General features: G+C 61.4%; 2 protein-coding genes across 8 annotated transcripts in view; both read left to right on the top strand.

The window, feature by feature from the left end:
* PNPLA7 (patatin like domain 7, lysophospholipase) overlaps window positions 1-13,954 on the top strand; it is a 54,788-nt gene extending 40,834 nt beyond the window's left edge. Inside the window, 16 exon segments of the mRNA XM_082400650.1 lie at window positions 1,070-1,252; window positions 1,953-2,071; window positions 8,058-8,214; window positions 10,191-10,307; window positions 10,448-10,517; window positions 11,143-11,259; window positions 11,754-11,857; window positions 11,861-11,902; window positions 12,268-12,288; window positions 12,292-12,369; window positions 12,371-12,424; window positions 12,504-12,614; window positions 13,024-13,108; window positions 13,316-13,407; window positions 13,545-13,622; window positions 13,624-13,954. Of these exon segments, the coding sequence (XP_082256776.1) occupies window positions 1,070-1,252; window positions 1,953-2,071; window positions 8,058-8,214; window positions 10,191-10,307; window positions 10,448-10,517; window positions 11,143-11,259; window positions 11,754-11,857; window positions 11,861-11,902; window positions 12,268-12,288; window positions 12,292-12,369; window positions 12,371-12,424; window positions 12,504-12,614; window positions 13,024-13,108; window positions 13,316-13,407; window positions 13,545-13,622; window positions 13,624-13,659 (1,464 nt within the window). The 3' untranslated portion in view covers window positions 13,660-13,954.
* Window positions 13,955-14,673: 719 nt separating this feature from the next.
* Window positions 14,674-26,344, top strand: NSMF (NMDA receptor synaptonuclear signaling and neuronal migration factor). Of its 7 annotated transcripts, none has more exons than XM_082401926.1 (16): window positions 14,692-14,941; window positions 15,147-15,214; window positions 15,348-15,409; window positions 16,047-16,547; window positions 17,757-17,832; window positions 18,966-19,034; window positions 19,900-19,952; window positions 20,305-20,398; window positions 20,951-21,071; window positions 21,194-21,277; window positions 21,369-21,402; window positions 21,475-21,545; window positions 21,693-21,772; window positions 21,914-22,016; window positions 22,237-22,312; window positions 26,113-26,344. In XM_082401926.1, the coding sequence occupies exons 1-16, from the start codon at window positions 14,852-14,854 to the stop codon at window positions 26,157-26,159; spliced, it is 1,629 nt and encodes a 542-aa protein (XP_082258052.1). In that variant the 5' UTR covers window positions 14,692-14,851; the 3' UTR covers window positions 26,160-26,344. The 7 variants fall into 7 exon arrangements, with proteins under 7 accessions (XP_082258056.1, XP_082258052.1, XP_082258053.1 ...); XM_082401927.1 differs by lacking the exon at window positions 26,113-26,344 and adding an exon at window positions 22,798-23,548; XM_082401924.1 differs by lacking the exon at window positions 26,113-26,344 and adding an exon at window positions 22,399-23,548.
* The last annotated feature ends 1,406 nt before the right edge of the window (window positions 26,345-27,750 follow it).

Here is a 27,750-nt window from a genome sequence, read left to right as displayed (position 1 = left end):
TCAACAACTCAGGAAGGGATGGATAATAAGAGCATTCACCCAGGTATTTGCTCTACACATTTTGGAAACATTTTGCCGTGTTTACCTGTGACGGTTGTTTTAGCAGAGGCAGGCAGGTACCCCGAAGTGGCCAGTGGCCACTTTACAAGGCAGAGGCTCGTGTAAAGTCAGAGCCTCTGTCCGTGTTTCAGATTTTTACTATGTGTGTATATGGCACGTTTTTTTTTTATATATATATAAATAGTGTTCTAGTTTATACCATCTTGAAATTTCCTTTTTCCTCAACACTTACACTTTTGAATTTTATCCATATTGTTTCACTCGTCTTATGGCTGTTTAGTGTCTATTTGTGAATGCCCCACCATCTGTCTCTTCTCAGCCAACGGGCTGTGAAGTTACTTCACTACACGCGTGTGCAGGGGTGTCTTCAGGGCACCACCTGGAATTGCTGCCGGGCGGCAGAGGCTGTGTGTCTTCAGGTTCAGAGAGCTGCCAGACTGCACTCCTGTTGTGCGTGTGATGTGGGCGAGGCCTGGGGCTCCCTGCTCTGCACTGTCAGCCCCCTGTGTTCCCAGCTTCCTGGGTGCGAAGTGGAGTCTCGTTGTCCCTTTGCTTCGTGTTCCCCACCTCCTTCCTCTGCCCCGTCGTCTGTTCTCATTTCACGCTTCCACCCCGGTCCTGGGACAGCTACAGACTCGTCATCTCCGATGTGGGTTCCTGTTCTTACCACGAGTGATGCTCCCTTGTGGGGGAGTGTTTGCAGAAGAAGGTGTGGCGTGTGCGCCGCCCCCCTTCCTGCAGGCCCCCGGAGCTCCCTCATGCCCCCGCACCCAGCCCCGCACCCCCTGGGTCACAGCTTCACAGAGGAAGGGCCAAGCACACCACAGCCGGCTCGGTCTTCAGAACCAGGGTACCACCCGCCAAGGCCAAGACCTGTGTTGGGCTGGGGGGTGAAGCGGCATCCAGCGTGGGACCTCTGTGGACAGCCCCGTGCTGGCCTTCGGCTCTGTCCTGCTCCAGCCTGCGGCCTCTGCTGGGCTGCCTGACGCGGGGCTCCGCTCTCCCTCAGCTGGAGCGGATGCTGGAGACCTCGGCTGCGCGCGCCCAGAAGCAGCTGGTCCTGCTGCACCGGGAGGACGGGCCTGCGCCGGCCCGCGCTGTGGAGTGGCTCAACATGCGGGGCTGGTGCTCCGGCCACCTGCACCTCTGCTGCCCTCGCCGTGTCTTCTCCAGGAGGGGCCTGCCCAAGCTGGTGAGGCCCGGGGCGGCTGGGGGCCCCGGCGACCTGCTTCGGGCCGTTTCCCTCTGACTCCGCTCTGAGCCCGCTGGCCCTGATGAGGGCGCTTGCTCTCCAGGAGCTCACCCACTCCTGTGCACTCACATCTCCTTGAGCTTGGTCTTCAGATTCCCGTGGCCACAGGGTGACATGCCCCCCAGATGGGGGAGCCCCTACGGGGGGCCAGAACCCCAGAGCGATGGGCCTGAGGCTCTCACATTCAGCTGAGGCCTCAGAGAGCCCGGTGGCCTCAGGTTGGCACTGCTTCCTCCTTTGGACAGAAAGCACACAAATCCTGAGGCACCTCCTCCTCAGGGGTCCTCAGCCCTGGCGGCTGGGCGCGGGCCGTGGTGGGAGCGCAGGGGCCGCCGGCTCGCCACGGCCCGCCCAGCCCCGCAGCTTGGTGGAGGCACCCTGCCAGCGGCGTCTGTCTCCACCTCGGGGCTGGTGGGCTTTGGCTGGGCCCGTCGGTATGTGGCCCAGCTGCCCGCACTGCCCACCCCACCCCAAGAGCCCTCCCAGGTGAGCCCGGGCGCTGAGGTGACGACAGGGTCGGGATCAGACCCACCGGCCGCGTCCAGGAGGAGCTCTGGGTCAGGAGTGGGGGAGAACAGCCAGGTCACGTCGGGTGTGGGAACTCGGCCCAGCCCTCCGCGTCTGCCGGCCTCTCTCGCAGGTGGAGCTGTACGAGCGGGTCTGCCAGAGGCCCCCGGACCGGCACTCGGACTTCTCCCGCCTGGCGCGGGTGCTGACCGGCAACGCCATCGCCTTGGTACTCGGGGGAGGGGGAGCGAGGTGAGTCCCGCCCCTTCCCACGGGCCACGCGTGGGTACATGTGCGCGTGCGCCCATCCTCCCCAGGCTGGGCTGGCGCACGTGCCCGGCAGTGTTTCCCACGGGCAGGTGTCCCCTCCTTCCACGAAGACAGTGGAAGAGAATGTATTTCTCGTTCTGATTGTCTCCTCTTCTGAAAACTCTGTTCTGATCCTTTGCCAGTCTTTCCATTGGGCTGCGGGTGAGTTTCTTTCCATTTTAATGCACACTTTATGGAACAATGATCTGCTCTGCTCACGACCCTCGTGAAGCAGCCTTTAGTTTCTTGGGCTGGGGGGTTCCTTTAAGGACTTTTAACCCAAGCCACTCGTACCCCAAGTTGTCCTGACGCTTGCTGCCCTTCTCCTGACCTTGGTTAAAGAGAAAAATACACGTGGGGCAGAAACGGAGGGGCAGGTGTGTGGTGAGGGTGTGACAGGCCAAGGCTCCCGGGTGAACCGGTCGGCGCGAGGAGGGGCAAGGCAGCACCTCCTGCAGCATCCGTGCTGGACCCCCGCCCCTCTGAGGGCCAGGTCCCAGGGCCAGGGGTGCCCTGTGGGGTGGAGCCCCTCACACCCCTGGCCTCGGAGGACGTCAGGCCAGTCGCTGGGCTGGCGGGCTTGTGCCGCTTCCCCGGCACTGCAGCGAGGCTCCCCGAGTGCCAGGGCTGGGTGCCAGCCCTGCTTACCGTGCTGGCCACCTCTCCCCAGGGCCTGAGGGAGGAGCCTGGCTCACCACGCCCTTGGCCCGAGGATGTCCCTTCCAGAGTGAGCTGCAGTCACTGTGAGCGTGCACCCCGCAGAGCCGGGGCTGTGCTCGTGCCCGGCCCCGCTGCTCCTCGGCTAATTGTAGCTGGAGAGGGTCAGGGAAGTGATGCAGACGAGCCTCAGAACTGCTTGTCTAGCTGGAGGCACGCTCCTCGCTTCCCCACCCCTGCAGACTCTGAGGCTCGAAGTTCTGGCCTGAGACCCTTACAGCCGGGAGAGCGGGGTGGACACGGGAGGGCCTGCCCTTCCTGAAGACCCCGCCTCCTCAGCCCCAGCCTCTTCACTGGCCTCCTCTTCCTTCACAGCGCACGTTGTGGCCTCTCTCCGAGGGCCGGGCTGCAGGGGAGGGATCCCACGGTCTGTCGGCAGCGGGCCGGGGTGGAGCGCCCTGCACGTGTTGACCCTGGCACCCTGAGTGCGGCCTGGCCTGGGTGGTGACGTAATGAGTACTCTGCTCGTTTATTTCGGGTGATTTGGGGGCATCATGTAGTGCCACGTTTTTACCTGAAAGCCGAGCCAGTGGGCCTAGAAAATCAGGTGATTTACCCAAAGTTGCCAGGATGGGGGACTCAGGCTACTTTCTGCAGTGAGGTGCCCTGGAGCAGCTGGCCCGGACTTGGACCTGGTTTGCAGCAGCATTTTTAATGAAAATTTAGTTGAAGTAATACTTAGTTTAAAAGCCATGTGGCCGTTCTGTAAGGCCATACGGTATTTGTGTAACACACAGCAGTCCTCTGCCCAACCTGTCCCACCAACAAATCCAGAGATATCCCACAGACAATATCCCATAGACAGTCACTTCCAACTTTTCTTCAGCTGTTTCCTCATTTACGTTTCTTTTTTTTTTTATTGAATTATAGTTGATTTACAATGTTGTATTGGTTTTAGGTGCACGGGAAAGTGATTAAGTTTTATATATATGTGTGTGTGTATGTATATATATATGTATATAGTATACATATGTTGTTTTTCATATTCTTTCCCATTATGGATCATTACAGGGTATTGAATATAGTGCCCTGTGCTATGCAGTAGGACCCTGTTGTTTATCTGTTTCTTCATTTTTTTCAGTTTTAGATGATTAAGTTCCTCACCGCCCCCACATATGCACAGGGTCAAAGTCTGTTTGTCCGCCTCTGTCATGTATCCTCCGTCTGTCCTCCTCCTCAGCGCAGGACCCCGGTGTGGTACCCTCCCTAGTCAGCCAGGGCTCACTGTTTGCCTTACAGCAAGGTGGGTCTTCTTTGGAGCTAAGCCTTATCCTACTGTATAGACGGCTGCGTCTCCCTCCTCCGAGTAATAATTGCGGCAGTTGCCGTTTGCTCAGTGCTCCACCCCAGATGCTGCTGGAGACGCAGGCCCCCTCAGTGTGCTCAGACCACCAAGTCATCTCTGCTGAACTCACGCTGGAGCGGCCTCTCAGCTCTGCTGGGTGCTGCCCGGTCATGCTGCTGGGATGTTGCCTTGGAGTTGCCCTTGACCGTGATCCTGGGAACTGCCTTGTCTCTCTCCTGTGTCCAACTCCGCTTCTGGATACCAGGTCTTCCTCTTTCTTGATACATTCCTGATTTTGGTGGAGTTCATACTCTAGAAATTTCCTTAAGAGAAGATGCATGGGAGGGAAAAGTTTCAACACCATGCTTAGCAGAAAGTATCCTCATTCTGCTCTCACACTTGCATGACAGTTTGGTCGTGGAATTCTGGATGGAAATAATTTTCCCTGAGAATTTTAAGGTGTGGTTCCATCATCTTTTTAGCTTCCAGTATTGCTGTTCTGAAGTTCAGTGTCGTATTATTCACGAAGCCTGTTCTTTCTGGATCTTGTAGGAGACTCTCTTCACTCTTGTGTTTCTGGAAGTACTTGATGATGTGCCTGGGTGTCGTTCTTTTCCCGCATTAGGCCGGGCAGACTCCCCGTGGGCCCTTTCAGATTCGGAAATTCATCAACTTCAACCCTGGGAGTGTTGGGTAAGGCCCACACCCCCGCTCCCTGCTCTCTCTTCTGGGTCACGATCCAGATGACCTCCTCATCCTCTCATGCTCCTACCTTTTCTTTTCTCTCCCAAGTTTTTCATCTTTGTCTTTTTGTTCTACTTTCTGGGTGATTTTTCTCAAATGTATCTTCTGATTGATCTTTTTTTGCTAAGATGTTTCTAATGTTTGAGTGCTTTTTTCAGGTTTTTTCTGTGTGTCCTAGTAGTGCAGTTTGAATTTCTCTGAGAATAATAATGCTTGCTTGCTTAGTTTTCCATGCCGTGCCGGCCTGTGTTGGCTCGGTCCCGTGGACTCCACGTCTCCGAGGTTGTCTGTGTGCCCCGACCGCGCCTGTGGCGTCGCCGCGTGGGACGCTGTGGGCCCCGGGCTGTGCCGTCCTCCTCCTGTCGACAGGCATTTGCGTTGTTTTCTGGGTTTGGTTACTGAGCACAGAACGGCTACAGGCGTCCTTGTACAGACCTTTCCCGTGGACACATGTGCTCTTCTCTCGGGCTAATACCTAGGAGTGGAATTACCTGCCTACGGGGTAGCTGAACAGTTTTACACCCCCACTGGCGGTTTTGAGAGCTCGGGCTGCCCACATCTCTGTCACCCTTGGTACGGTCCGGGGTGTAAGTTGTGGCCACGCCCCTGGTGGGAGGCCGCGCCTCTCTCACAGGTGGCTTGCCCTCTGCTATTTAGCTAGAGGAGTTATTTATATAGTCTGAATACAAGTCTTTTTTTTAACTTTCTTTTTTTTAATTAATTAATTAATTTAATTTTTGGCTGCGTTGGGTCTTCGTTGCTGCGCGCGGGCTTCCTCTAGTTGCAGCGAGCGGGGGCTATTCTTTGTTGCGGTGCGCGGGCTTCTCATTGCGGTGCCTTCTCTTGTTGCGGAGCACGGGCTCTAGGTGCGTGGGCTTCAGTAGCTGCGGCACGCGGGCTCAGTAGTTGTGGATTGTGGGCTCAGTAGTTGTGGCTCGCGGGCCCTAGAGTGCAGGCTCAGTAGTTGTGGACTGTGGGCTCAGTAGTTGTGGCTCGTGGGCTCTAGAGTGCAGGCTCAGTAGTTGTGGACTGTGGGCTCAGTAGTTGTGGCTCGTGGGCTCTAGAGCGCAGGCTCAGTAGTTGTGGTGCACGGGCTTAGTTGCTCCGCGGCATGTGGGATCTTCCCGGACCAGGGCTCGAACCCGTGTCCCCTGCATTGGCAGGCGGATTCTTAACCTCTGCGCCACCAGGGAAGCCCTAAATGGTATGTTTTAAATTTCATTTTAAATTGTTTGTTGCCAGTATGTAGAAATACAAATGATATTTGTAAATTGATGTCATAACTTACAACCTTGCGAAATTCACTTCTTCCAGTACCTTTTTTTGTAGTTTTTTTGCACTTTATTCTTCTGAGAATAAAGACAGTACTTCCTCTTTCTTTCCAAAATACATAAATGCCTTTGTTTCTTTTTCTTGCCTGTTGCACTGGTTAGAGCTTCCAGCACAGAGCTGAGCAGAGGCGGTGAGCGTTGGGGAAAGCATTCCCTTTAAGCGTTAAGTGCCATCTCTGCCATCTCGGCTGTTGGGTTTTGTGGATGCCCTTTATCAGACTGAGGAAGTTTCCTTCTATTCTTAGTTTGCCGAGTTTTTATCACGGGTGGTTGTTTTTATGGGTCTGTCAGGATTGTGTGATTCTGCTCCTTTATTCTGTTAATATGGTGAATCACATTGAGTGATTTTAAAGTAACATCAAACATCACCTCCTTGGGATGGACTCGTTGGCCTGTGGCATGTGGCCCCGTTTGTGTCACCTGACCCCTTGGGTCTGAGCAAGGTGGGCCATGCTTGTCCTTTCTTGAAATGTAGGCAGGTTTGTTTGCTGCCTTCAAAACTGAACTGGAAGGTGCTGCCGCTTTCCCTGTTCTCTGGAAGGTTTCAGGTGGTTTGTGTTGTTTTTCCTTACATGTTTAGTACAGTTCACTAGTAAAACCATCCGGACATGAAATTTTGTGAGGATTTGAAAATTAAAGATTCAGTTGTTTTGATTGTTATTGGACTCTTCAGGTTTTCTACTTCTAGTGTCAGGTCTGGTAAGTTATGTTGGTCTAGGGATGTGTCCGTTTTATCTGATTTTTCCTACTTAAGGCATGAAGCTCACACTAGTTTCTTACCTTTTTAATTGGAGCATCTGCACAGATGTTCCTTTTCTCAGTCCTGATATTGGTTATTAAGACCTTCTGTCTCCCTCCTCCTCCCTCTTTGTCTCTCTCCATCTCTGTCTCTCTGTCTCTGTCTCTTTCTCCCTGCCCCTCCACTCCCCGACCCTGTCCGCCTCTCTCTATCCCCTGCTTTTTACCTTTGTGGATCAGTCTTACCAGCCTTACCTGAATTAGTCCTTTCAAAGTACCAGCTTTTACCTTTGAGGACCCTTTCTATAATGTGTTTGTCTTCTGGTTCATTAATTTCTGCTCTTTATTATTTCCTTAATTTTACTCTCTTTGATTTAAACTGTTCTTTCTTTCCTAACTTACGGGCCAGCAGACATTGTCTGTGAAGGGCCAGATGGTAAGTCCGTGACCTCTGCAGCCAGCATGGGGCAGGGGAGGTCAGCTCTGTGTGTGCTGACCCTTTGGAGGCAACATGCCTTTTTGTTCTCAGCCTGGTCTAAAGTTTTATTCATCTTGGGTTTTCAACAATGTAGGATTTTTTTTTTTTTTTTGATTTATGCTCAGCATTTAGAATGCTCCTGGAACCTGAGGCTCAATGTCAGTCATCAGTTCTAGAACTTGGGTGTTGCTTCTGTCCACTTCCACTGTCTGTCCCTCCTCCTGGCCACAGTCACACGCTCTCTTCTCCTCACACATGCTGTTTCTGGTTGTGTGGTGGACGTCACACACGAACAGTGGCCAGAGTGGTCTCAGCTGGCGCTGCTTTCCGGTGGTGGCTCGTCCGGCCCTGGGGGCTGCGCTGGGGGCCTCCACCTGCCTCCCCAACCGCCCGAGTCTGTTCAAAGCCTGTTGTTTCAGCTTCACAGCCTCCCAGACGCCAGCGGGTGGAGGAGGCCGAGTGCTGGCTGCCTCACGGGAGCGTCCCACTCCCTCTCTGAGTTGGCATCTTTGCCCCTCTCTCCGTGGCATGTGCAGGACTCGGGCACTGAGGGGTGGGGTGCAACGGGACGGCCGTCCCTGGGGTCCTGGCGGCCCGGCGGCGCTGACTTCCTGCTCCATCCTCCTGCTGGCGTAGAGGCTGTGCCCAGGTCGGCATCACCCGGGCCCTGACGGAGTGCAGCACCCCTGTGGACACGGTCAGAGGGACGTCCATCGGGGCCTTCATGGGCGCCCTGTACTCTGAGAAGCGGAACTACGGCCAGATACGGATCCGGGCCAAGCAGTGGGCTGAGGTGAGGGGCCCTGCGGGGCCGGGGACGGCAGGAGGGCATCGAGAACGGACGTGGCTCTGCAGGGCTCTGGCCTCAGAGCGTGGCTTGTTGGGGGAGGGAGGGCACACAGAAGCAAGGGCGTCAGTGTTGTGGGATGGGCTCCGGTTCGTGCCTGGTCTTAAGTTGTAAAGGTGGCTGAGGAGAGGTTAGGGCACCCACAGTTCCCCTCATTTCCACGCCCACCCCACAGGCCATGGGCACCAGTGCCGGTAGGCAGGCAGGGGGCAAGGCCTAGGTCGGGGCCCTTATTGGGGTTTCTGTGGGAAGGGCAAGGCAGGGCAGGGCACACAGCTTAAGATCTGCCCGTTCGAATAATTCCGGTGGGTTTCTGGGCATAGTTGCCTGGCACCTGGCCCTGGGTGATTCAGGCTTGGGGTGTGGGTTAGACAGAGGTGGTCGGGTGTGGGCTCTGGAAGGGCTGGGTGAGCCCGGGTCTGTCTCTCTCCCTGGGTGTGCGGGACCCCAAATGCCAGAGCATCAGGGACACAGAAAGTAAGAAATATACATTATTGGTACAGTTGGCCCTGCAGTGAATGGACGCCAGGGGACAATCCAGGACCTGGGGACCCACCCGGGGCAGGGGGGCTGTGGGCAAGGGAGGGGCGGGCTGCAGTCTGCCCTTCTCAGGGCTCTGCTGGTTTTTTGTGGAGCAGAATGGAGCCCTGGCTGAAACCAAGAGTGGGCTCAGAAGTGTTGGCACTCTCATTTTTAAAAGAAAAGATGGGCCTCCTCTGAGCAGAAGCTCTCAGAGCAGGCCATCTGCCCAATCCACACATCCCCAAGGCGCCCAGTTTCCCTGGGGGCTGCGGGCTGCTCAGCTCCGGTCACTAAGGACAGCCTCTGAGGGCAGTGGCCGCGGGGGACGGTGCTCCAGCCTCAGCGAGGGTCCGCGTGCAGGTCGGGCAGACCTCTCCCTCCCTCAGCCCTGCTGGTCCGGTGCAGGTGCGGGAACAGCCAGGGAGCCTTGGGCGTCATGTCCTGCCGCCCTGAGTCTGCGCTGGGCCAAGGGGGCCCCCTGGGCAGCCACTCTGTGGCGCGTGCGGGACGGACCCCCCGGGCTGCTCTGCCGTCCCACCTGTTGGCACGTGGAGGGGGCACGGTGGGGTGGCTGTGGTGCTGGGCAAGGGCCTCCTCGGGAGTGAGGGCCTTGCTGACCGCGGAGGACACCGGGGATGTCCCAGGCCGTCCGGGCTCCCTGTCCTCCAGGGGCACGTGTGTTCCTCCTGCTCGTCCACGAGTCTCAGTGTGAGCAGCCGGGGGGGGCGCGTGACTCATCCCCCGCTGGGGGCCTGCCCCCCCCCCTCCCTTATAGCCCGTCCCAGCGTCTGTCCACACAGAGGCAAGGAGGGCCCTTTCTCTCCATCCCTGAGCCCTGAGGAGTCAGGCATTCTTGGTCCTGTGTCCTGTGCTCGCAGGTCTCACCGGCCCCCATCCTCGCTGAGGAAGGATGGGCCTCGGTCCTGCCAGAGATCACGGGGCTTTGGCAGTGAGGGCCCTTGGTAGGGCTGCTGCTTCCCAGGATCAGAGGGATGGAGCGTCTGCCACGGTGGAGTGTGAAGGCCAAGCCCGGGCCAGCCCGGAGGGGCAGTGGTGGACACTCAGCTGGCCCTGGTCCTGGACGGACCTTGTCCCAGTGAGCCTTGAGCCGTCCCCGCTGAGCGGGCGGTGAGGGCCCAGCTGGCCGGGCCTGCCAGGGGTCAGCGGGCGTTCCCCTGGGACCTCCAGGCCCTGCCACTCAGGCCACAGTGTTTGCTCCCCACAGGCTTCTGTTCGCAGAAGGCGCACGTGTGTGCCCAGGTCCCTGCTCCCTTCTCCTGACGCAGGCTCCTGGTGGTCCCTTGGGGTCGCCTGCTGCCGGTGCCTGGGGGGGGCCGCGGGGGGTGAGCCCCTTCTCCTCTGCAGGGGCCTCACACGTGCCCCCATGTGCCACCCCCCAGTATGTGACGTCGATGGTAAAGACCATGCTGGACCTGACCTACCCCATCACCTCCGTGTTCTCGGGGGCTGGCTTCAACAGAAGCATCTGCAGCGTCTTCAAGGACAGGCAGATGGAGGTGCACCCCCTGGCAGGGACCACCTGGGGAGCCCCAGCAGAGCCCACGGCCTCAGCCTGCCTGGGTCTGGACGCCCTGGGCCCACAGGGTCGAGGGCTGGCAGCCGGGGGTGGCCCCTCTGAGTCCCGTTCCCCTCACAGGACCTGTGGATCCCCTACTTCACCGTCACCACCGACGTCACAGCCTCTGCCATGCGGGTCCACACAGACGGTGAGCGCCTCGTCCCGGGGTGCGGGCTCCTCTGTGGGGGCAGAGTAGCTTCAGGGGAGGGGCGTTAAGGGGCCAGTTCCCGGCCAGGCCCAGGGAAGCCCCAGGGTCCCCCAGAGGAGGCGAGAGGCTCGGGGAGATGTGAACAGAGATGACCCTGCTCTGGGCCTGAAGGCTGAAGGGTGCACAGGGAGAGGGAGAGACGGGACGGGGCAGAGTGAGGGCCCACGTGGGTCACAGCTGCGTGTGGGTTGGAGCAGCGTGCCGAGGAGAGAGCCCATCTGTGGGTGGGCGGCTGAGGCCCTTCTCCAGGCCAGAGTGTTTTGGGAGCCCCTTGAAACGTGTCTGCTTAGAAGTGAGTGGGGTGGCGGGGCTGGCAGAAGGTCACGGCAAGGGGAGATGTGGGGAGGCCCAGAGCCAGCCCGGCCCCCGTGGGCTCTGTCCGAGGAGGAGGATGTCCAGGAAGGGTGTCATCTGCCCGGGCCTGGTGCTCTCCGCCGGAGGCCAGATGTGCAGGGCTCAGGACCCACGTCGGCGAGGCTCTGAGCCGAGGGTCCAGGGCAGGAGCTCACCTTGGGCAGTGAAAGGCTCCTTTCCTCTCCCCCGATCCCTCTGGACTCCCTCCCAGGCTCCCTGTGGAGGTACGTGCGTGCCAGCATGTCCCTGTCGGGCTACGTGCCCCCACTCTGCGACCCCAAAGATGGACGCCTGCTGATGGACGGGAGCTACATCAGCGACCTCCCAGGTACCGTGGCGGGCAGGGAGGGGCCGCCCGGCCCTGCCTCAGCCCCGCTGCTCCCGCGCGCCGGGGGCAGTGCACACGTGCGCACGCTCGGCACCGCGTGCTCCCAGCAGATGGTTCTATCTGTCGGCTCCGCAGCGCTCAGAACCAGGCCAGGTAGAGGGGCCGGCCGCAGTTAGGGCCCGTCTGTGCCCACAGTCAGAACCAACAGCCTGCACGTGTCGGGTCTGCTGTGGGCAAGGCCCCTCCTGGGGCACACCTGTCACCTGTTGGACAGCTCGGTGCGCTCGGCCGACCCCCTCCGCAGGCCCAGGTGTGAGGGTGGAGAGGAGACCCTCACCCCCATCCCCCCACTCTCAGCGCCTCTCGGGCAGGCTCTGCCCCCAGCCCTGGCTCCACCCCAACTTCCCCCAGCTCTGACCCGTCACCCCAGCCATGCTCCCACCTGGGGCTCTGCATACCTGTCCCCATTGGTGACCAGGCCACCTCCTCCCCAGCGGATGTGGCCAGGTCAATGGGGGCAAAGGTGGTGACGGCCATCGACGCGGGCGGCCGGGATGAGACAGACCTCACCAACTACGGGGCTGTGCTCTCTGGGTGGTAGCTGCTGTGGAAGCGCTGGAACCCCTCGGCCACGAAGGTCAAGGTGGGGGCCCAGCCCTGCCTACCCCAGCTGCTCCTCCCCACATCTGGCGCCTGTGTCCCTGAAACCCTGAGATGGGCAGGGAGGGGGGGTGCACCTTCCAGGCTCTGGGTCCAGGAGGGTGGTGGTCACTCACTCACCATCCCTGCCCGCCTGGGACCAGCTCTGGGAAAGGAGCCAGGCCTAAAGGCCCCCCCCCACCCCCTGGGTGCCCAGCCTCCCCCCAGGCCTAGCAGAAATAGCCTCCCCTTGGGGGGGAGGGGAGGGGAAGGAAGGGCCAGGGCAGGAGACTCAGTGGCTGTGCCCAGATGGAGGCCACGGGCCACACGGGGACAGGAGAGCCACGCTCAGGGGCTGTGACACGGCAGGTGTTGAACATGGCGGAGATCTAGACGTGCCTGGCCTACGTGTGCTGCGTCCGGCAGCTGGAGACGGTGAAGAGCAGCGACTACTGCGTGTACCTGCGCCCCCCCCCCCATCGACGGCTACGGCACCCTGGACTTCGGCAAGTTCCACGAGATCTGCGTGAGTGTCCAAGCCGGCTGCCCGTCCCAGGCCTCCCTGCTCTCGCGCCCCGGTCACGGGGTTCCCGGTGTGTGTGCAGGAGGTGGGGTACCAGCACGGCCGGACAGTGTTTGACATCTGGGGTCGCAGTGGCGTGCTGGAGAAGATGCTGCAGGATCGGCAGGGGACGAGCAAGGTGAAGGCGTGCAACGTGAGTGCCTGAGCTGGCGCCCCTCCTTCCTCTCCCACTCCTGTGACCCGTCCTCTGCTGCCCAATCCAAAAAAGAGCCAGGGCTCCCTGCAGCCAGCAGCACGTTGGCACACCCTCTCAACTGCTCAGGCCTGCAGGTTCCCCTGCCCCGCCCCAGGGGCCAGAAGACAAGGGCAAGGGCAGCGGCCCTGGGGGGCTGTCTCTTGGCCTCTGCCCCCCTTTGACTCTCCACCCTTGAAGTGCTCCCGTGGGAGAGGATGTCGCTGTGGGTGGGGGGCTGCTCAGGACTCTGCCTGTCATCCGTGCCCCACCCGCAGTCTAGGGCTAGGACCACAGAGGGTCATAGAGAGGGTGGGGCCGCCTGCGGTCAGGGGCTTGGCCAGATGTCTCCTTCGCCTCTGCCCCCCACGTGCTCACCTGCCCCAACGCCTCCTTCACGGACCTTGCTGAGATTGTATCATGCATCGAGCCTGCCAAGGTGGCTGCCGCGGACGGTGCGTTGGACCCCGGGCCATATGCCCACACAGCTGAGGATGGTAGTGGCAATGCCCTCTCCTGACCCTCGACACTCTCAATAAGCCGCCCTGGCCACCAGGCTCCCTCTAGCAGCCCCTGGACCCGGTAGGCTGCATATGGGGACCCATGCCGGCCCCTGCCCCTGCTCTCAAGAGGATACCTGCATGGCCCTGCTCTCTGCCCAGATGAGTCTGACGACCAGACTGAATACAAGGAGGTGCTGCTGGGCGGCCCCAAGGACTTCCGGAGTGCCCCAGCCGGCCTGGGCTCCGACTCGGTGAGCTGCCCGGGCACCCTGTGTGCCTCAGTTGAGCTGCCAGCTCTGACGGCTCCCGAGCAGGCCAGCTGCTCCCTCCCTGCTGCCCTCCTGGCTTGCCCCCACCTGGACCTTGACCGTGTGCGGTTTGCTTCCAGGAGGACGAGCCCTCGCTTCGACATCGGCACTCCCGTCTGGCTTCCCCCGAACCATCCCAGGACTCCTCATCCCCCCTGGCTCTCTGACCAAGACGGGCAGAGGTCTCAGCTCTGACGCGCCCTGAAGCCAGCATCTCCCGTGGGTGCGTTCCAGAGAACCGGCTCGCGCAGCTCTTCCCCAGCCTGCCCGGGAGACCCTGCTGGGGCCCAGGGCCCTGCCGGCCGGTGTTGGAGGGGCTGGGGCCTCTCTGCACTGGCCGCTCCTGGTGGGGCACTGGGTCCTGGCGTCCCCTGCACACACAGCAGTCCTGGGGGGCTGTGTCGGCCCCTGTGGGCCCCCTGAGGCCTCTGAGATATCAGAGCCCCTGATGTTTCTGCTTAGCCTGTCAATAAAGGTAGATCTGATCGTGTGGGACATGTGGTCCCTGTGCCGAGGTCCCGGGGGCAGGGGGCAGCACCAAGATGGGCAGCCACACAGTCCTGAGGCTGCAGGGGGGCGTGGTCACCATGTGGGGACCCCAGAACCCCAAGCCAGGCAGGCGGGACACCCAAGGTCTGGGGTGCAGCTGGGATCCCCCCAAACCAAGGATGAGGCCCTCCCGAGCTCTCAGGCATTGTTTCCATTCTGTACACACGGGAGTCTTCCCTAAGATGATGCCCACACCGTACTTCTCAGATCATTAAATAGCGCCAGGGGGGTCCTTTTGTACAAAAAAGGAGACCTGTCAGCTCTATGACTTTGGAGTCCACGATCCCTGCAGGTCTCGGAGCAGGGCACGTGGGTCTGCGAGAGCAGGGAGACCCTTGACTGGAGGGCCCAGGACCCTGTGGTCAGGGGACCGCAGGCCTCAGTTTCCCAGCTCCAGAGGCAGCGCTGAGAGGGCGGAGAGACGGTTGGTCCCGCCCCCTGCCGCCCAACCCGGACCCCGGGACGCCGGGCCACCCGCCCCCCCCCACCTACTGCCGGCGTGGTGGGCGGGGCTTCAGCCTAGTCCCTCCTGGGCCCCGCCCGGTTCTGACGTTACGGTGGGCGGAGCCTTCCTCGTCCTGCCGTGGCTGTGGACGGTCCGACCCCAGCCCTGACGTAACGGGGGCGGCTCCGCCGAGCCCCGCCCCGGCCCTGACGTCGCGGTGGGCGGAGCGCCACCCCCGGGCCTGGCAGTGCTGTTCGGTGCGGCGGGGCGCGCGGAGGGATCGGCGCGGCCATGCGGGTCCCGAATCGGAGCCCGAACCCGAGCCCGATCTTCGGCGCGGCGCGGCTCCCCCGACGGAGGCGACGGGCGCGGGGCGCGCTCTGAGGCCTGGGGATGCGCCGCCGCCTCGACCATGGGCGCCGTCGCCTCCCGGAGGAGGGCGCTGCGGAGCGAGGCCATGTCCTCGGTGGCGGCCAAAGTGCGGTGAGTGCGGCGGGCAGGCTGCCGGGGCCAGCGCCGCCCCCGCCCCCGCCCCCGTCCCCGCAGCGTGCTCGCAGCCGGCGCCCCGCCCCCACCTCCGTGCGGCTCCCTTCCCTGAGGCTGCGGTGGGCGAGCTGCACGACCTCACGACCCTCACACACTGGGTGGCAGGGGCTGGATGGCAAGCAGACCTGGGTCCCGCCTGCAGGTCCGGCCAAGGTGCACCGGCACCCAAGGGTCCCCGAACTGCGACCTGCCAGCCCTGGGCATTCTGAGGTGGGATGGGAGTGCTTGCTGGGGGTGATCCCTGAGCCCTCCCTTGCTGGCGCCGAGGGCCTGGGTGGGGTGGGGTGGGGACGCCAGGGTGGGTGGTGTGCACTGACGACGCACCCCGCTGTCCACCCCTCAGAGCAGCCCGAGCGTTTGGCGAGTACCTGTCCCAGAGTCACCCCGAGAACCGAAACGGTGCAGGTAAGGGCACGTGAGGCAGTGCCGGGACGGGGTCCACCCACAGCCCCCCATCCTAGGCGAGGGGATGCTGTCTCCTGTCCAGGTCAGGCCCAGCCCCTGCGCACTGTGGGGTGTGAGCAGGCAGCTAGTGCCCTGCTGGGCTGGCTTCCTCACACCCCCTGCCCCGCCTGGCCCAGAGCCCCAGGAGGAGCTCCTATTCACTCATCACCATGGCACCCACCCAGCTTGGGCCGTTGGCATGGCAACAGGCCTCCTGGCACCCCCAGGACTGGCACCACTGTCTCTGGGGGCCAGCTGGTGGGGGGGAGGGGAGAAGTTGGCACTGGGCACACGGGCGTGGTGGCAGGCTGGGAGGTGGCCTGCTTGTTTCTGCCCCCCCCATCACCCACAGGTAGCAGCACAGCCTATCGCCCACACGCACGTAAGAGGGGCTTGGGGCCCCAATAGGCGTGAGACGGGAACCTCTAGGGGGAGTGCGCAGCTCAGAAATACCTTTTCTGAAGTCGTCAGGGCCCGGGGTTCGGTCAGTGGGCCAGGTACACGCTGGGTATTCATTCCCTGCCTTCAGAACACAACACCCGGAGACTGGGAGGGCAGGGCCAGCAGGCTGCAAGCTCACCTGGTGCCTCTCCCCCAGACCACCTGCTGGCTGACGCCTACTCTGGCCACGACGGGTCCCCCGAGATGCAGCCTGCCCCCCAGAACAAGCGCCGCCTCTCCCTCATCTCCAACGGCCGCTATGAGGGCAGCCTCCCGGAGGAGGCCGTCAGTGGGAAGCCGGCCGGTGAGGGCCCCCAGCCCCGTGTGTATACCATCTCTGGGGAGCCGGCCCTGCTGCCCGGCCCCGAGGCCGAGGCCATCGAGCTGGCTGTGGTGAAGGGGCGGCAGCAGCGGGAGCGGCACCCCCGCCACCATAGCCAGCCCCTGCGCGCCAGCCCGGGCGGCAGTCGTGAGGACGTCAGCAGACCCTGCCACAGCTGGGCGGGCAGCCGCCAGGGCTCCAAGGAATGTCCCGGATGTGCCCAGCTCGCCCCCAGTCCTTCCCCTCAGGCCTTTGGGCTGGACCAACCGCCCCTGCCTGAGGCCGCCAGCCGCCGCAAGAAGCTGGAGAGGATGTACAGCGTTGACCGCGTGTCTGGTGAGGGGGCCCGTTGGGGGCCTGGGCAGCTTCAGGCAGGATGCTGGTGCTGGGGTCGGCCCGCAGCAGGCACCGTGAGGCTTGGGCAGAGCAGGGTGCCCAGGTCACGGCCTGCAGGTGGCGACCTGCCGCCACATCCCGTGCCCCATCTCAGGCCTCACGGTTGGCTTTAGCCTTGCCAGCACCAAATCATCGCAGGAGTGCTTCCCCGAGGAGGGGGCCTGGGAGGGTCTTAAGGCTTGAGCAGGCAGAAAACCTGGCTGAACGGAAAGATCAGGCTGCCTCCAGGGAGTCCTGGGGAACAGTCCCTGCCCTGGGGCCCACCCACCGAGGGAGGCGCGTGATTGCCCGGGGCGCAGCCAGCTAGTGGGGCCCTCCCCAGGATGGTCGAGCTGTGCCGGTGGCTGCGGAGCCCCGGAGGCCTGCTGTCGGTGAGAGGCCTCCCTGGGACATTCGAGTGGCCCCACGCTTCCTGGCTCTGAGGTTGTCATGTCCTGAGAGCAGAATTCTACCTAGCGGACCTGGCACATCCTCTCAGGGCACCTCTTGGGCCTCCAAATCAGCACCCCAGCTGGGCCTCAGGGCACAGGCCTGGGGTGTGGGCAGTTCACCTCCACGACCTCATGCTCCTCTGATGCACCCAGGCCAGGGGCTGGGACAGGGGTCAGGGAAGAGGGTAGAGTGACCTTCACCCACTCTGTCCAGTGGCTATAGGGGCCCTGGGAAGGGGCGGTCTCCACGCCCGGTGAGGGCCTCCACCTCGCCCTCCGAGAAGGGTTTGGGGGAGGGGAGGTCCAACCAAGTGGGCGCCAGAGTGGGCCGCAGAGAAGGCCCTGGAGACCCGAAGGAGAGGCCGCAGCCGTTGTCCCTGCCCTTCCCCTGCTGCTTAAACGGAGCCAAAGTCAATCCTTTTCCTGGGCACCCTGGCGGCAGGCTGTGCTCTCAAAAGAACACTCGTCAGCTGTGGGTAGCAGAGGGAGAGCTAAGCAAAGACAAGCGTCACCAAGCCGCTGAGCTGTCGTGCCTTGAGCAGCTGAGCGACACCCGAGCCTGCTGGCCCCGCGCCGGCCTCCCGACCGGGGATGGGGCTGGGGAGCCCTGGTGCTTCTCCACCGTCTGTGGCGGAAGCATCCCCTTCCCCGACAGGTGGGGGTAAAGACCTCAGGACCCCTGAGCCGGCCTAGTCACTGCGCCTTCGGTCTCTTCCAGATGACATCCCCATCCGTACCTGGTTCCCCAAGGAAAACCTCTTCAGTTTCCAGACAGCAACCACAACTATGCAAGCGTGAGTCACGTCTGATGTGTGCTGGGCCCAGGCCAGGCGCCCTCTTCCCGGCGCTCAGGAATTGCTGCCGGACCCTCTCCTGTCCTCTGAGCCCCCCTGCGTGGCTGCTCCGAGCGTGCAGTCGGAAGGCCTGGCTGCTGTCAGCGCCCGCTGCCCCGCCCCCGCCCCATCCCTTCCCCACTGCCCCGCCCCTCGCAGGCCCCCAGTCCGTCCATCCTGTCCTGCGGGGACTTGGCTGGGGGCTGCAGCTGACGCAGTCACCAGCAGAGATGGTTCGCTGCCCCGCGTCACCCAGCTCCGCCTTCACGCACGCCCCAAACAGCAGCCTACTTGTGTTTCATGTGCGCTGCAAGTGATCACAACTTAGTCCCCCGGGGGGCGTGCTCTTGACCTTCGCACAGCTGGGTGTTCTGTCAGGGCTTCCTTCCAGGGAGGGACTCTGCTGCAGTGTCCCCGATACCGAAGAAGCTGCCTCCTGCATATGCTACCCTGGGCAGCGCACCACCGCCCTTGGGCTGGATGGGGGCCGCTACCTTCGCTGCTGGACCCAGGGCCAGCAGGGCACAGTCAGGCCTCTGTGCGGCCTGACAAGGTCACAGCATCTGGTGGCCTGGGCCACGGTGACTTCCGCGTCTGCTGCCCTTTCCAGGGCTGGCCTGCGGCATAGCCGGCACCCTGCTGGTGCCTGGGATGCCTGTGAGGGACCCTCCAGGTCAATGACAAGAAAGGAACGAACTGAAGGGCGGTTGGGGGTCTGAGGGTCTCTGCTCACTGTGTCTTCTCTCTCATGCTGCCCCTTCCCGCCTCGACTCTAGCATCTCGTAAGTACCGTGTGGACCTCGAGCCTGAGAGCATGGCGGTTGTCCCTGGGGGACTCTCCCACCCCCAAGTAGGTTGGGGCAGGCCAGGGACCTGGGCCTTGACCATGAGGGCGTGCTGGGTCCCAGCGAGCGCCAAGGCTACAGCAGGGCCTGCGGGAACTGGGCCGAGGACAGGGCGAGGCCAGCCGGGACCTTCTGCCTGGCCCAGCGCCCTGGATGCCCCGCTGGGCCCTGTGCTCGAGCCTCTGTCCCCACGTCTCTGTCCCTCTTGCCTGCGGCCAAGGGCAGTGCTGACTCGCGGTGGTTTCCCAGGGTGTTCAGGGGCTACGCGGAGAGGAAGCGCCGGAAACGGGAGAATGATTCCGCGTCTGTAATCCAGAGGTAGGGCCTGCCAGCCACTCGCCACCAGGGTCCGTCTCTTGTCTGTGCTGGTCTAGCCTGGGCCCACCCAGCCCAGCAGACCTGAAGGGGGAAGGGCGGTGGCGAACACTGGCCTGGCCCTGCTCTGGGGACGCGGCAGGCAGGAAAGGTCATGTGGCCTGAGCCCCTAGGCCTGTGTTTTGGGGGTACACTGACAGCTGAGCTGCAGCCAGCTGGCTCCCCTGCGCCTTTTTCTGGCCCTTGAAGCCCAGAGCAGTGGGGTCAGCAGCCAGGCTTACCCTCTCTAATCCCCGCCCACCTCAGAGATGTGTCCAGGAAGCTTGTCTGTCCATCTTGGAAGTTGGGCTTTGGCAGGGCACAAAGTTTGGGGTGAAGGAGACCTTCTGAGGTGGCCCAGGGACACAGCGGCAGGGGAGGGGGCATCTGCCAGACCCAAACCCACCTCACGCTTGGGGACAGTTGTGCTGCCCTGCCCACCGTGTGCAGGAAGCAGGAGCCCTTGACCACGTGGGGAGGGAGGCTCCCGGGGTTCAGAGTGCCTGGGCACAAGGAGAGAAGGGAAGCGTGGGCAGCGGAGGCGGGAGAGCCGAGTGCACAGGGTCGCCGGGGGAGCTGTCCTGGGAGGGGGCGGGGCTGCAGGAGGAGGCTTGCTTACCGTGCCTTTGTACTGGCAGCAAAGGGGGAGCCCGGGAGGAGTCTCAGGAGGAGAGGGACGGGGTGGGATTTGCCTGGGGGAGAGCTGGGGGCGCCGGGAGGGCATCCCTCACGGCAAAGGGCGATGTTGGGACGGTGGCCAGCAAGCCGTGGGGAGGGGAGCTCGTGGGACGGGGCGGCCCTCACCAGCCCCCGGTGCTTCCGCCCCCAGGAACTTCCGCAAACACCTGCGCATGGTCGGCAGCCGGCGGGTGAAGGCCCAGAGTAAGGCCCGGGGGCGCGCTGTTCTTGGCCGCTGGGGCTTCGCGTGCTGCTCTCCGCGCCCCGAAGGCCGCGCTGCTGCCCCGCTGTGGCCCCGCGGGCACCTTCCCACTCCCAGGCTCCGCCCCAGGACAGGGCCCCGCCCCTGCACCCAGGCTCCGCCCATGTGCGCCCAGCACGGTCCTTGTCCGCTGTCGCCCATCCGCACTCCCCACTCCCGCCCCTCCCGCCGCAGTGGCGTCTTCCACTCCCCGGACCCCCTCACGGTCCCCACGTCCTCCCCCGCCAGCCCCTGCCCCGGTCCACCTCGTGCGGCTGCAGGCCCGGCCCCTAACGGGTTCTGCTTTCGCTGCAGCGTTCGCCGAGCGGCGCGAGCGGAGCTTCAGCCGGTCCTGGAGCGACCCCACCCCCATGAAAGCCGACACCTCCCACGACTCCCGAGACAGTAGGTGCCCGGCGGCGCAGGCCCGCACACCTCTCCCAGAGGCTCCCCTAGGCCCCCAGTCCTGCGCTCCCACCCCGGGGGGGGGTCAGCTAGGCTTCTGCGCCTTTGCTGAACCTCAGTTTACCAGACTGACGGGGGGGGGCGCTCCGGCACCTCCGATCTTCTGGGCAGGGGTAGCTAAAGGCTGCGGCTCGCTGGCGGCCCTGGCCTGGTGCCGCCCTCATGCCCGAAGCCTGAGGAGCAGTGCCAGACTTCTCCTTGGCCCGGGCACCAGGCACGCCTGGCTGGAGCTGACCCTTGCCCTCCGGCTCCCACTGGCCTTGCACCAGGGTCCACCGCCTTCGCAGTCGGGCTGGTGGCAGGCGCCAGTCTTGCCGGGCTGCTGGGCTCCTCAGCTTGGCTCTCTCACCCACCCTGGGTTTCTCGCTGACCTGGAGGACCCTCCGGGACATGGCTTGCCGGCTCTGGCCTCCACCCGTCTCTGGGGGTTGCAGCCAGGACAGGAGGCGCCGCAGGTGATCCTCAGGCCCGGTGGCACATCCTGCCCTACAGGTAGTGACCTGCAGAGCTCACACTGCACCTTGGGCGAGGCCTTTGAGGACCTGGACTGGGAGACGGAGAGGGGCCTGGAGGCTGTAGCCTGTGACACTGAGGGCTTCGTGCCACCCAAGATCATGGTGAGGCCCCACACAGCTGTTGCAGGCTGCTCAGCAGTGGGGAGGGGGGTCTCAGGGGGGCTCCTGCTGCCCACTGGCTCCAAGGCGGCCAGGGCGCTGAGTGGCCCCCCTGTTGTCCCCAGCTCATCTCCTCTAAAGTGCCCAAAGCTGAGTACATCCCCACCATCCTCCGCAGGGACGACCCCTCCATCATTCCCATCCTCTACGTGAGTGCCTGCCCAGCCCCCGTCGCGGTGTCGGGTGGGGGGTGCTGCCTGAGAAGGGCTCTGACGTGGGGCTGGCTTCCGTCTGTCCCAGGACCACGAGCACGCCACCTTCGAGGACATTCTGGGTGAGTACTCCGCCCCCATGCCCTCTGGTCTTGGGGCTGCTGGGGGCGGCACTCACACCTCTGCCTCCGCAGAGGAGATAGAGAAGAAGCTGAACGTCTACCACAAGGGGGCCAAAATCTGGAAGATGCTGATTTTCTGCCAGGTAGGGCTCAGCCCTTCCTGCCCAGGGGTCAGGGGTGGAGGGTGCCGCCTCCCTGGGCATGCACGTTTGCATCTGCACGTGTTGGGGGCAGCGGTGGTTGGACACCTCCGGTGCGCGGCCCCGTCGGCTAACTGCAGCCTCTCACAGGGCGGCCCAGGACACCTGTACTTGCTCAAGAACAAGGTGGCCACCTTTGCCAAAGTGGAGAAGGAAGAGGACATGATCCAGTGAGCAGGGGGGGCCTGGGAGGCTGGGGGGCTGGAGGCAGCATCTGCTGGGGCACCGTGTCCCCGCAGTGCCTCCTGTGATGCCCCCTCACACCTGGGGGTCAGACTGGGGGCCACCTGTGACCACCCCTCCCCCGCCAGCTTCTGGAAACGGTTGAGCCGCTTGATGAGCAAAGTGAACCCAGAGCCGAACGTCATCCACGTCATGGGCTGCTATGTCCTGGGGAACCCCAACGGGGAGAAGGTATGGGGCCCAGACTCCACACCAGGCTGCAGATCCCAGACGTGTGAAGGGTTGATACAACCCCCGTTTCTCTCCAGATTCCCTTTCCCTTCTCATTCTCCCGGAGAAACCCCCATGCCTGGGCCTAACCAGCTGGGGGGGTCCTGTTCCCCAACCCCCCATTCTCCTCATCCCTCTCTCTTCCCCTGCCCGGAGCTCACGGCCCACCCCCTCTTTTCAGCTGTTCCAGAACCTCAGGACTCTCATGACCCCTTACAGGGTCACCTTCGAGTCCCCCCTGGAGCTGTCAGCCCAAGGTGAGTCTGCCGGGCTGGTCTCCAGTTGTGGGGTGGGTTCCGGGAGGGCGGCGGCCTGAGCCCCGGCCTCGCCCCTCCTGCCTCAGGGAAGCAGATGATCGAGACCTACTTTGACTTCCGGCTGTACCGCCTGTGGAAAAGCCGCCAGCACTCGAAGCTGCTGGCCTTCGAGGACGTTCTGTGAGGGGCGGGTCACCACCCGGCCGCTTCCTCGGCCCGGCGACTGGGGCTGGGCCGCTGTGTGCTGCCCGGTACCGCGTGGGTTCTGGTCTTCACGGCCACTTCAGGGCACCCTCAGACGTCGCTCAGGTTCCCTTCCAGGGGTCTGGTCCTCAAGGCATCACGGGTCAAAGAGGTCACAGCCCCCACGCCGGGAGGAGCCACCGCGGCCGGTGGACGTTGACCGGGTCTAGGCCTCGCCCGGAGGCTGCAGCTCTGGGGCGGCGCCTGGGCAGCTTCATAGAAATAAGTGCAATTTTCTACAGCCCCTGAGACGACTCAAAGGGAAGCAGCGTTACTAGTTAACTAGTTAAGTGCTCCGCTACTAGTCATGGCGTAGATCACCCGGCTCAACGTGTGTTCAGGACCTTGTCTGCCCCAGCGCCCCAGCCCCGCCGTATCTGATCACCAGCACCAGGGCGGCCCGCCTGCCCGGCCTGCCTCCGTCCCTGGCCGAGTCCCTGATCGTCTGTGCTTGCACTGCTCTCGCCACCCCTGCTTACCTGACTTCGGCTGCGCCGGCTCGGCAGGGGTGCCTGGGCAGCAGCTGGGGGGCACAGCTTCCTTGCTCTCAGAGCGGGCGCTGGGTCGAGCCAGGCCCTGCCTGCTCCCCGGCCTCCAGGCCCGCCCAGCTCCCTGCTGCTGTCGAGCTCAGCTTTTGGCGGCCGAGCTCTGAAGGCCTCTGCTAGTGCAGAGGCCTGGGGTCTTGGCGGGGCCTGCCGGGGCTGGGTCCTGGTGGGTGAGAATCCTGCTGCACTCCACGTGGGGGCCTGGACCCTGCAGCCGGAGCCCGAGAGCTGGGCGGCCGGTGTGCTGTGGGCTCGAAGCCTGGCCCGCGGCCCAGTGGGTGAGCTCTCTTGTACATAGCTGGGGCTCGGGGGCTGGCCCCCCTTTGCAGAGCCTGGTCTGAGACACCTGGCTGTGCCCCCAGCCAAGGGGGGGGCGGGGGCTTGTGCCGGGCTCTGAAAAATGTACGACCTCCCTTAGAGTGACCATTAAATCTGATCCTCTGCTGCGGCCGCCGCGTGGGTCTCCTCTCTCAGCACCCAACGTCCACTACCTCCCTGGGCCCGGAAGATTCTGGGCCCGCTGGTCTGAGGTTGTTGCTGTGGTGGCCGCCTGCACATCCTGGCTTGGGCCGAGGGGGCTGGAGCCGCTAGGCCTGCCCTGCCAAGGGCACACTCTGCGAGAGGTCTGGGGATGGGGCTCCCGGGGCTCCGAGGAAGTGTCTGGGAAAAGAGCGGGTCCTGGACGCGGCTGCAGGATGCGGTCCTGCAGCGGAGCCAAGTGAGGTCGGGAGATGAGAGCAGAGGCAGCACCCCCTCCTGTAGCCTCTGCCCCGCCCCCGGGCACAGAGCGGAGGGCCGTTCCTTCCCTCAGGCCATTCTCTGCGTGTGTCAGCAGTGTGGCCACAGTGGGAGGCCGGGAGGTGACCACAGGACCAGCTGGCCATCACTAGCCTTAGTCATCCCCAGATGTGCCCATTGCCGCCACCCTCCCCTCCAGTGGCCAGGGTGCTTTTGGGTCCAGCCAGGCTTGGCTACCCTGGCGGCTCCTGGTCCAGTTGCCTGTGGGCAGATCAGCAGGTGCCAGATGGGTGCATCCAGGGCCACCAAGGGCTGGGGAGGGTGGGGGGCTGCCAGGGGATGGCATGGGTGAAGGCTGGGAGGCCTGGGGTTCTGGGGGCCTGGAGGCTGGCAGCGTGGCGTCGGGGGCTGCTGCCAGGAGAATTCATGTCCGGAAGAAAGCCCACGCAGGCCACGAGGATAGCTCTCCAGCCTGACCCATCTGCCCTCACCGTGTGCTTCGAAGGCACGATTACCGTGTGACCTGCAGGCCTGACCCCGGGACTGCCAGAAGCTTTGTCGCGTGCCCCTGCCCCTCCCCCAGACTCTGACGGGGCACCCTGTAGTCGAGGGACTGGGGCTGTGGAAGCAAGTGGGCTTGCCCCTCAGTCCTTTGGGTTAGCCGCTGTGGGTAAGGGCTGGCGAGGTCCGCCCGTGGGAGGCTCGAGGTCTTGCATCTGTTTCACACGGTTCCTTCCCTCACACCCCATAACCACCAACCAGTGTGATGGAGAAAAAACATGAAACCCAGTACAAATGAGGAAGGCGTTTTGGGAAAAGAACAAAACCGAGGGGAGGGGTGGCAGACCCGGAGGCAGGCTGGGTGGGGTCGGGGCCGGGGCAAGCTCAGGGCTCTGCGGCCTTCCCCGTACACCCAGCCAGCTGGGAAACCGCAGCAGCAGCCAGCGAGGGCTGGGGGAGAACTATTGGCAACTAGTGTGCGAGGAAAAGGGTTAAGGTCCTTAGCATACGAGGAGTTTTTATGTATTGACAAGAAAGAGACAAAAGCCAGCAGAGAAAAGTGAGTAAAGGGCTGAACTGACAGCTCACAGAGGAGGAAATCAAATGGCCGATGAAAAGCCAGTGAAGGGAAAGAGGTGCTTGCTGCCTGTTTGTTTGGCAAAAATTTAAAGGGTATGAGTCACCCTATGCTGGTGACTGTGTGGGGAGAAGATCATGTGAATTGCTATAGCCTTATTGGAAAACAGTCTGGCAATAGCTCTTAAAATATAACTGGTAAACACTGAGCCAGCACCTCCCACTGGGGCCTTCTGCATGGATGTCCATGTCCCACAGTTCATGCCATTAACTGCGGCAAGGCCAGATCATGTGGACGGCTATCCTGGAAGAAGCAGATTGTTCAGAAGGCTTGTAGTTGAGGGAGAAGTATGGTTGGGCCTGCAAGAGGCCCGAATATTCTGTTTAAACTGATGAGGTCAAGCTCACACTGATGAGGTGTGTTCTGCTCACCCACTGTGACACACAAGCCTTTATAATGTCTGATGTCCAGTCCTCACCTCCTGGTGACAGCATGGACAGAGGTGGCCCCGGCCTGCCCTGTACTGCTCTCCCCAAGCCTTGCAGTGTGCGTGCCCCAGCCTACGTGGCCAGGCTCACCCCCTCAACCCCGAACAAACAGCCACCCCCTGATACCCCCTGCCCTGGACGTGTGCCCTAGAGGGACAGACCCCACCCTGGGGAGGACAGACTCAGGGCACATCTGCCTTGTCTAGAACCTTCCATCACCATTAGGATGAAACTCAGATCCACTGTTTGCCCTACTTCCGGAAGGGACACGTGCCTACAGCTCCTTTAGTAGGTCTGTGTGGGGGGAAGAGAGTTGCACTTGAATTGCCAGGGAGGGGTCTCCAGAAACCAGGATTAGGAGGGAGATCATCAAAGCCACTGTGGAGGCACCCTCCTGCTGGTCCCACCCCACGCAGCTGTCACCCAGACAGGGCCAGGGTTTTTCTGGGGACCCCAGGAAGGCAGTCATGGACTAGACATGCCGTATTCATTGGACATGGCTCAAGGGCCAGGAAGGGAGACCCTGGAGGGGTCTGGGAGCTAGGGATCTGGAAAGGTCAGGAAAACCACCTGCAAAGGTGTTTATGAGCCCCTGGACCTGCTCCCAGGCCTGTGTGGACCTGACCCAACCAGCGCCCTCAACAGTGGACCAGCCCATTCCCAGACCCACCACTGGGGGTGCAGCTAAAACCCCAGCATTCTCCATAGGATGGAGGCAAGACCCCAGTCTCACGGGGTGGTATTCAAAATACTAGAAACCAGAAGAATTATGGCACTTGAAGAACCATGAAGATCTTGACCAGCAGGTACAGGCCACGAGCAGGTACCAAGGATGAGAAGACACAGGTGCTGAAATTATCTGACAAAGACTTGGTAGAGCTGTTGGAAAGATGCTCACATGAGCTGTTGATCTAAAATAATAAAACAACCAGTTATTTTACCAGCAACATGGGTTTATTCGGGAACAGTAAAGAACTGGAATTCAGGACAAGCAGTCTAAGATGACCCACAAGCAAGTGCAGAGAACAAGGGAGCAGAAACTCTTTTATAGAGGAGAAGGGGGAGTTGGGAGGGGCTGTTCTAAACAAAGTGTCCGTTGGAGTTCGCAGTGTGGTGGCTTTTCATTGGCTGAACTGTGATGGTCTCTCATTGGCTGGGCTGTTGCTGGGCAGGGAGAAAATCTTCCTCCTGCTGGGTAGTAAGTAGTAACCTTCCTGTTGGGCCTGCAATTGAGGCTGCACAGTAGGCCGTGGGCGCTCCCCGTTCTGGCCTCCTGTTAAATAAGGTTTCTGTTTATTAATTTTCACATTTCTCCTCTTTGATCAAGATTTTTCTCTGAAAGCATTGCTTATCAAAAATCAGTTTTTTATGGATTCAGTGACTTTTTGTCCATCAATGCCAGGGAGGACCTTTCCTGGGTACCTTGTCCCTCGTGGAAGGGAGAGTGCACAGACTGGAAACCTCTTGAGGTCACATTCAATTAACAAGGAGGAGTAGGAGGGAGATCTCTCAGGAATTTCCCATCTAAAGTCTGTGTCTTGGAATAGTGAAAACAGCAAGGGAACAGTCAACACAGAAAGAAATAAGCACTTTGAGAAGGCACAGTGCAGGAATAAACATGAAGCCATAGCTGATAAATTTTCCCCCAAACAGCAAAACTTCAAGGACTTTTTATTTTATTTATTTATGAAAATTGAAGTATAGATTGACAATGTTGGTTTATCAAAGACTTATTCATCTGAAACTAAATGTTTGTCAATAATACAGCCTGTAGGTTACAAATTTAGACCATGAATTTGGATAAGAATCCGGAGTCACTTAATAGTCCAGATGAAAGAGAGAGACTTGTGTGAATTTGAAACCTAACAGGCCTGGTTCTGACATCTGGTCAGATGTTGTCTTCTTCAATTCGGGGAAATCTTTACTTTCAGGTCCCCAGTCGGCGTGCAGCTTCATTCAGGTATGAGTCACCTGAATCCAGGGGTCTATTCCTTGGAGTTTGACAGCCCAAGCGTGGGTTAGCAGTGCCTGATTCGGGCCTTTCCAGTGAGGGTGAAGGGGGTCCTTACTCAGGGGTCTTTTCCAACAAAGTCTCTGGGTTGCAGGTGTGATGGTTAAGCTCTTCACCTCCCGGGAGCGTGCTGTGAAAAGGTCGCTCTTCCAGAGCATGATTATTTTCAACAGAAGCAATCAGGCCTCTATAATATTGAAGTATATCTCCCTTTATCAGCAGTGGACCAAAAGAGGCAGGTCTCAGGTGCATCCGAGGTCTGGTGACTGTCTCAAGGGTGAGAGTTTATGAGTTCCAAAGGGAGTGGTCTGAGATTTAGAAGGATAAACAGCAAT

This window comes from Balaenoptera borealis, assembly GCF_965194805.1.
Source record: "Balaenoptera borealis genome assembly, chromosome: 8".
NCBI lineage: Eukaryota > Metazoa > Chordata > Mammalia > Artiodactyla > Balaenopteridae > Balaenoptera > Balaenoptera borealis.
This window is presented reverse-complemented; position numbering and strand designations above follow the sequence as displayed.

Coding starts and splice junctions, on each gene's coding strand:
- NSMF (XM_082401924.1), top strand. CDS start 14,852: ATGCGCCGCCGCCTCGACCATGGGCGCCGTCGCCTCCCGGAGGAGGGC. Junction 14,942..15,146: donor TCGGTGGCGGCCAAAGTGCG/GTGAGTGCGGCG, acceptor TCCCGCCTGCAG/GTCCGGCCAAGGTGCACCGG. Junction 21,403..21,474: donor CACCTTCGAGGACATTCTGG/GTGAGTACTCCG, acceptor CTGCCTCCGCAG/AGGAGATAGAGAAGAAGCTG.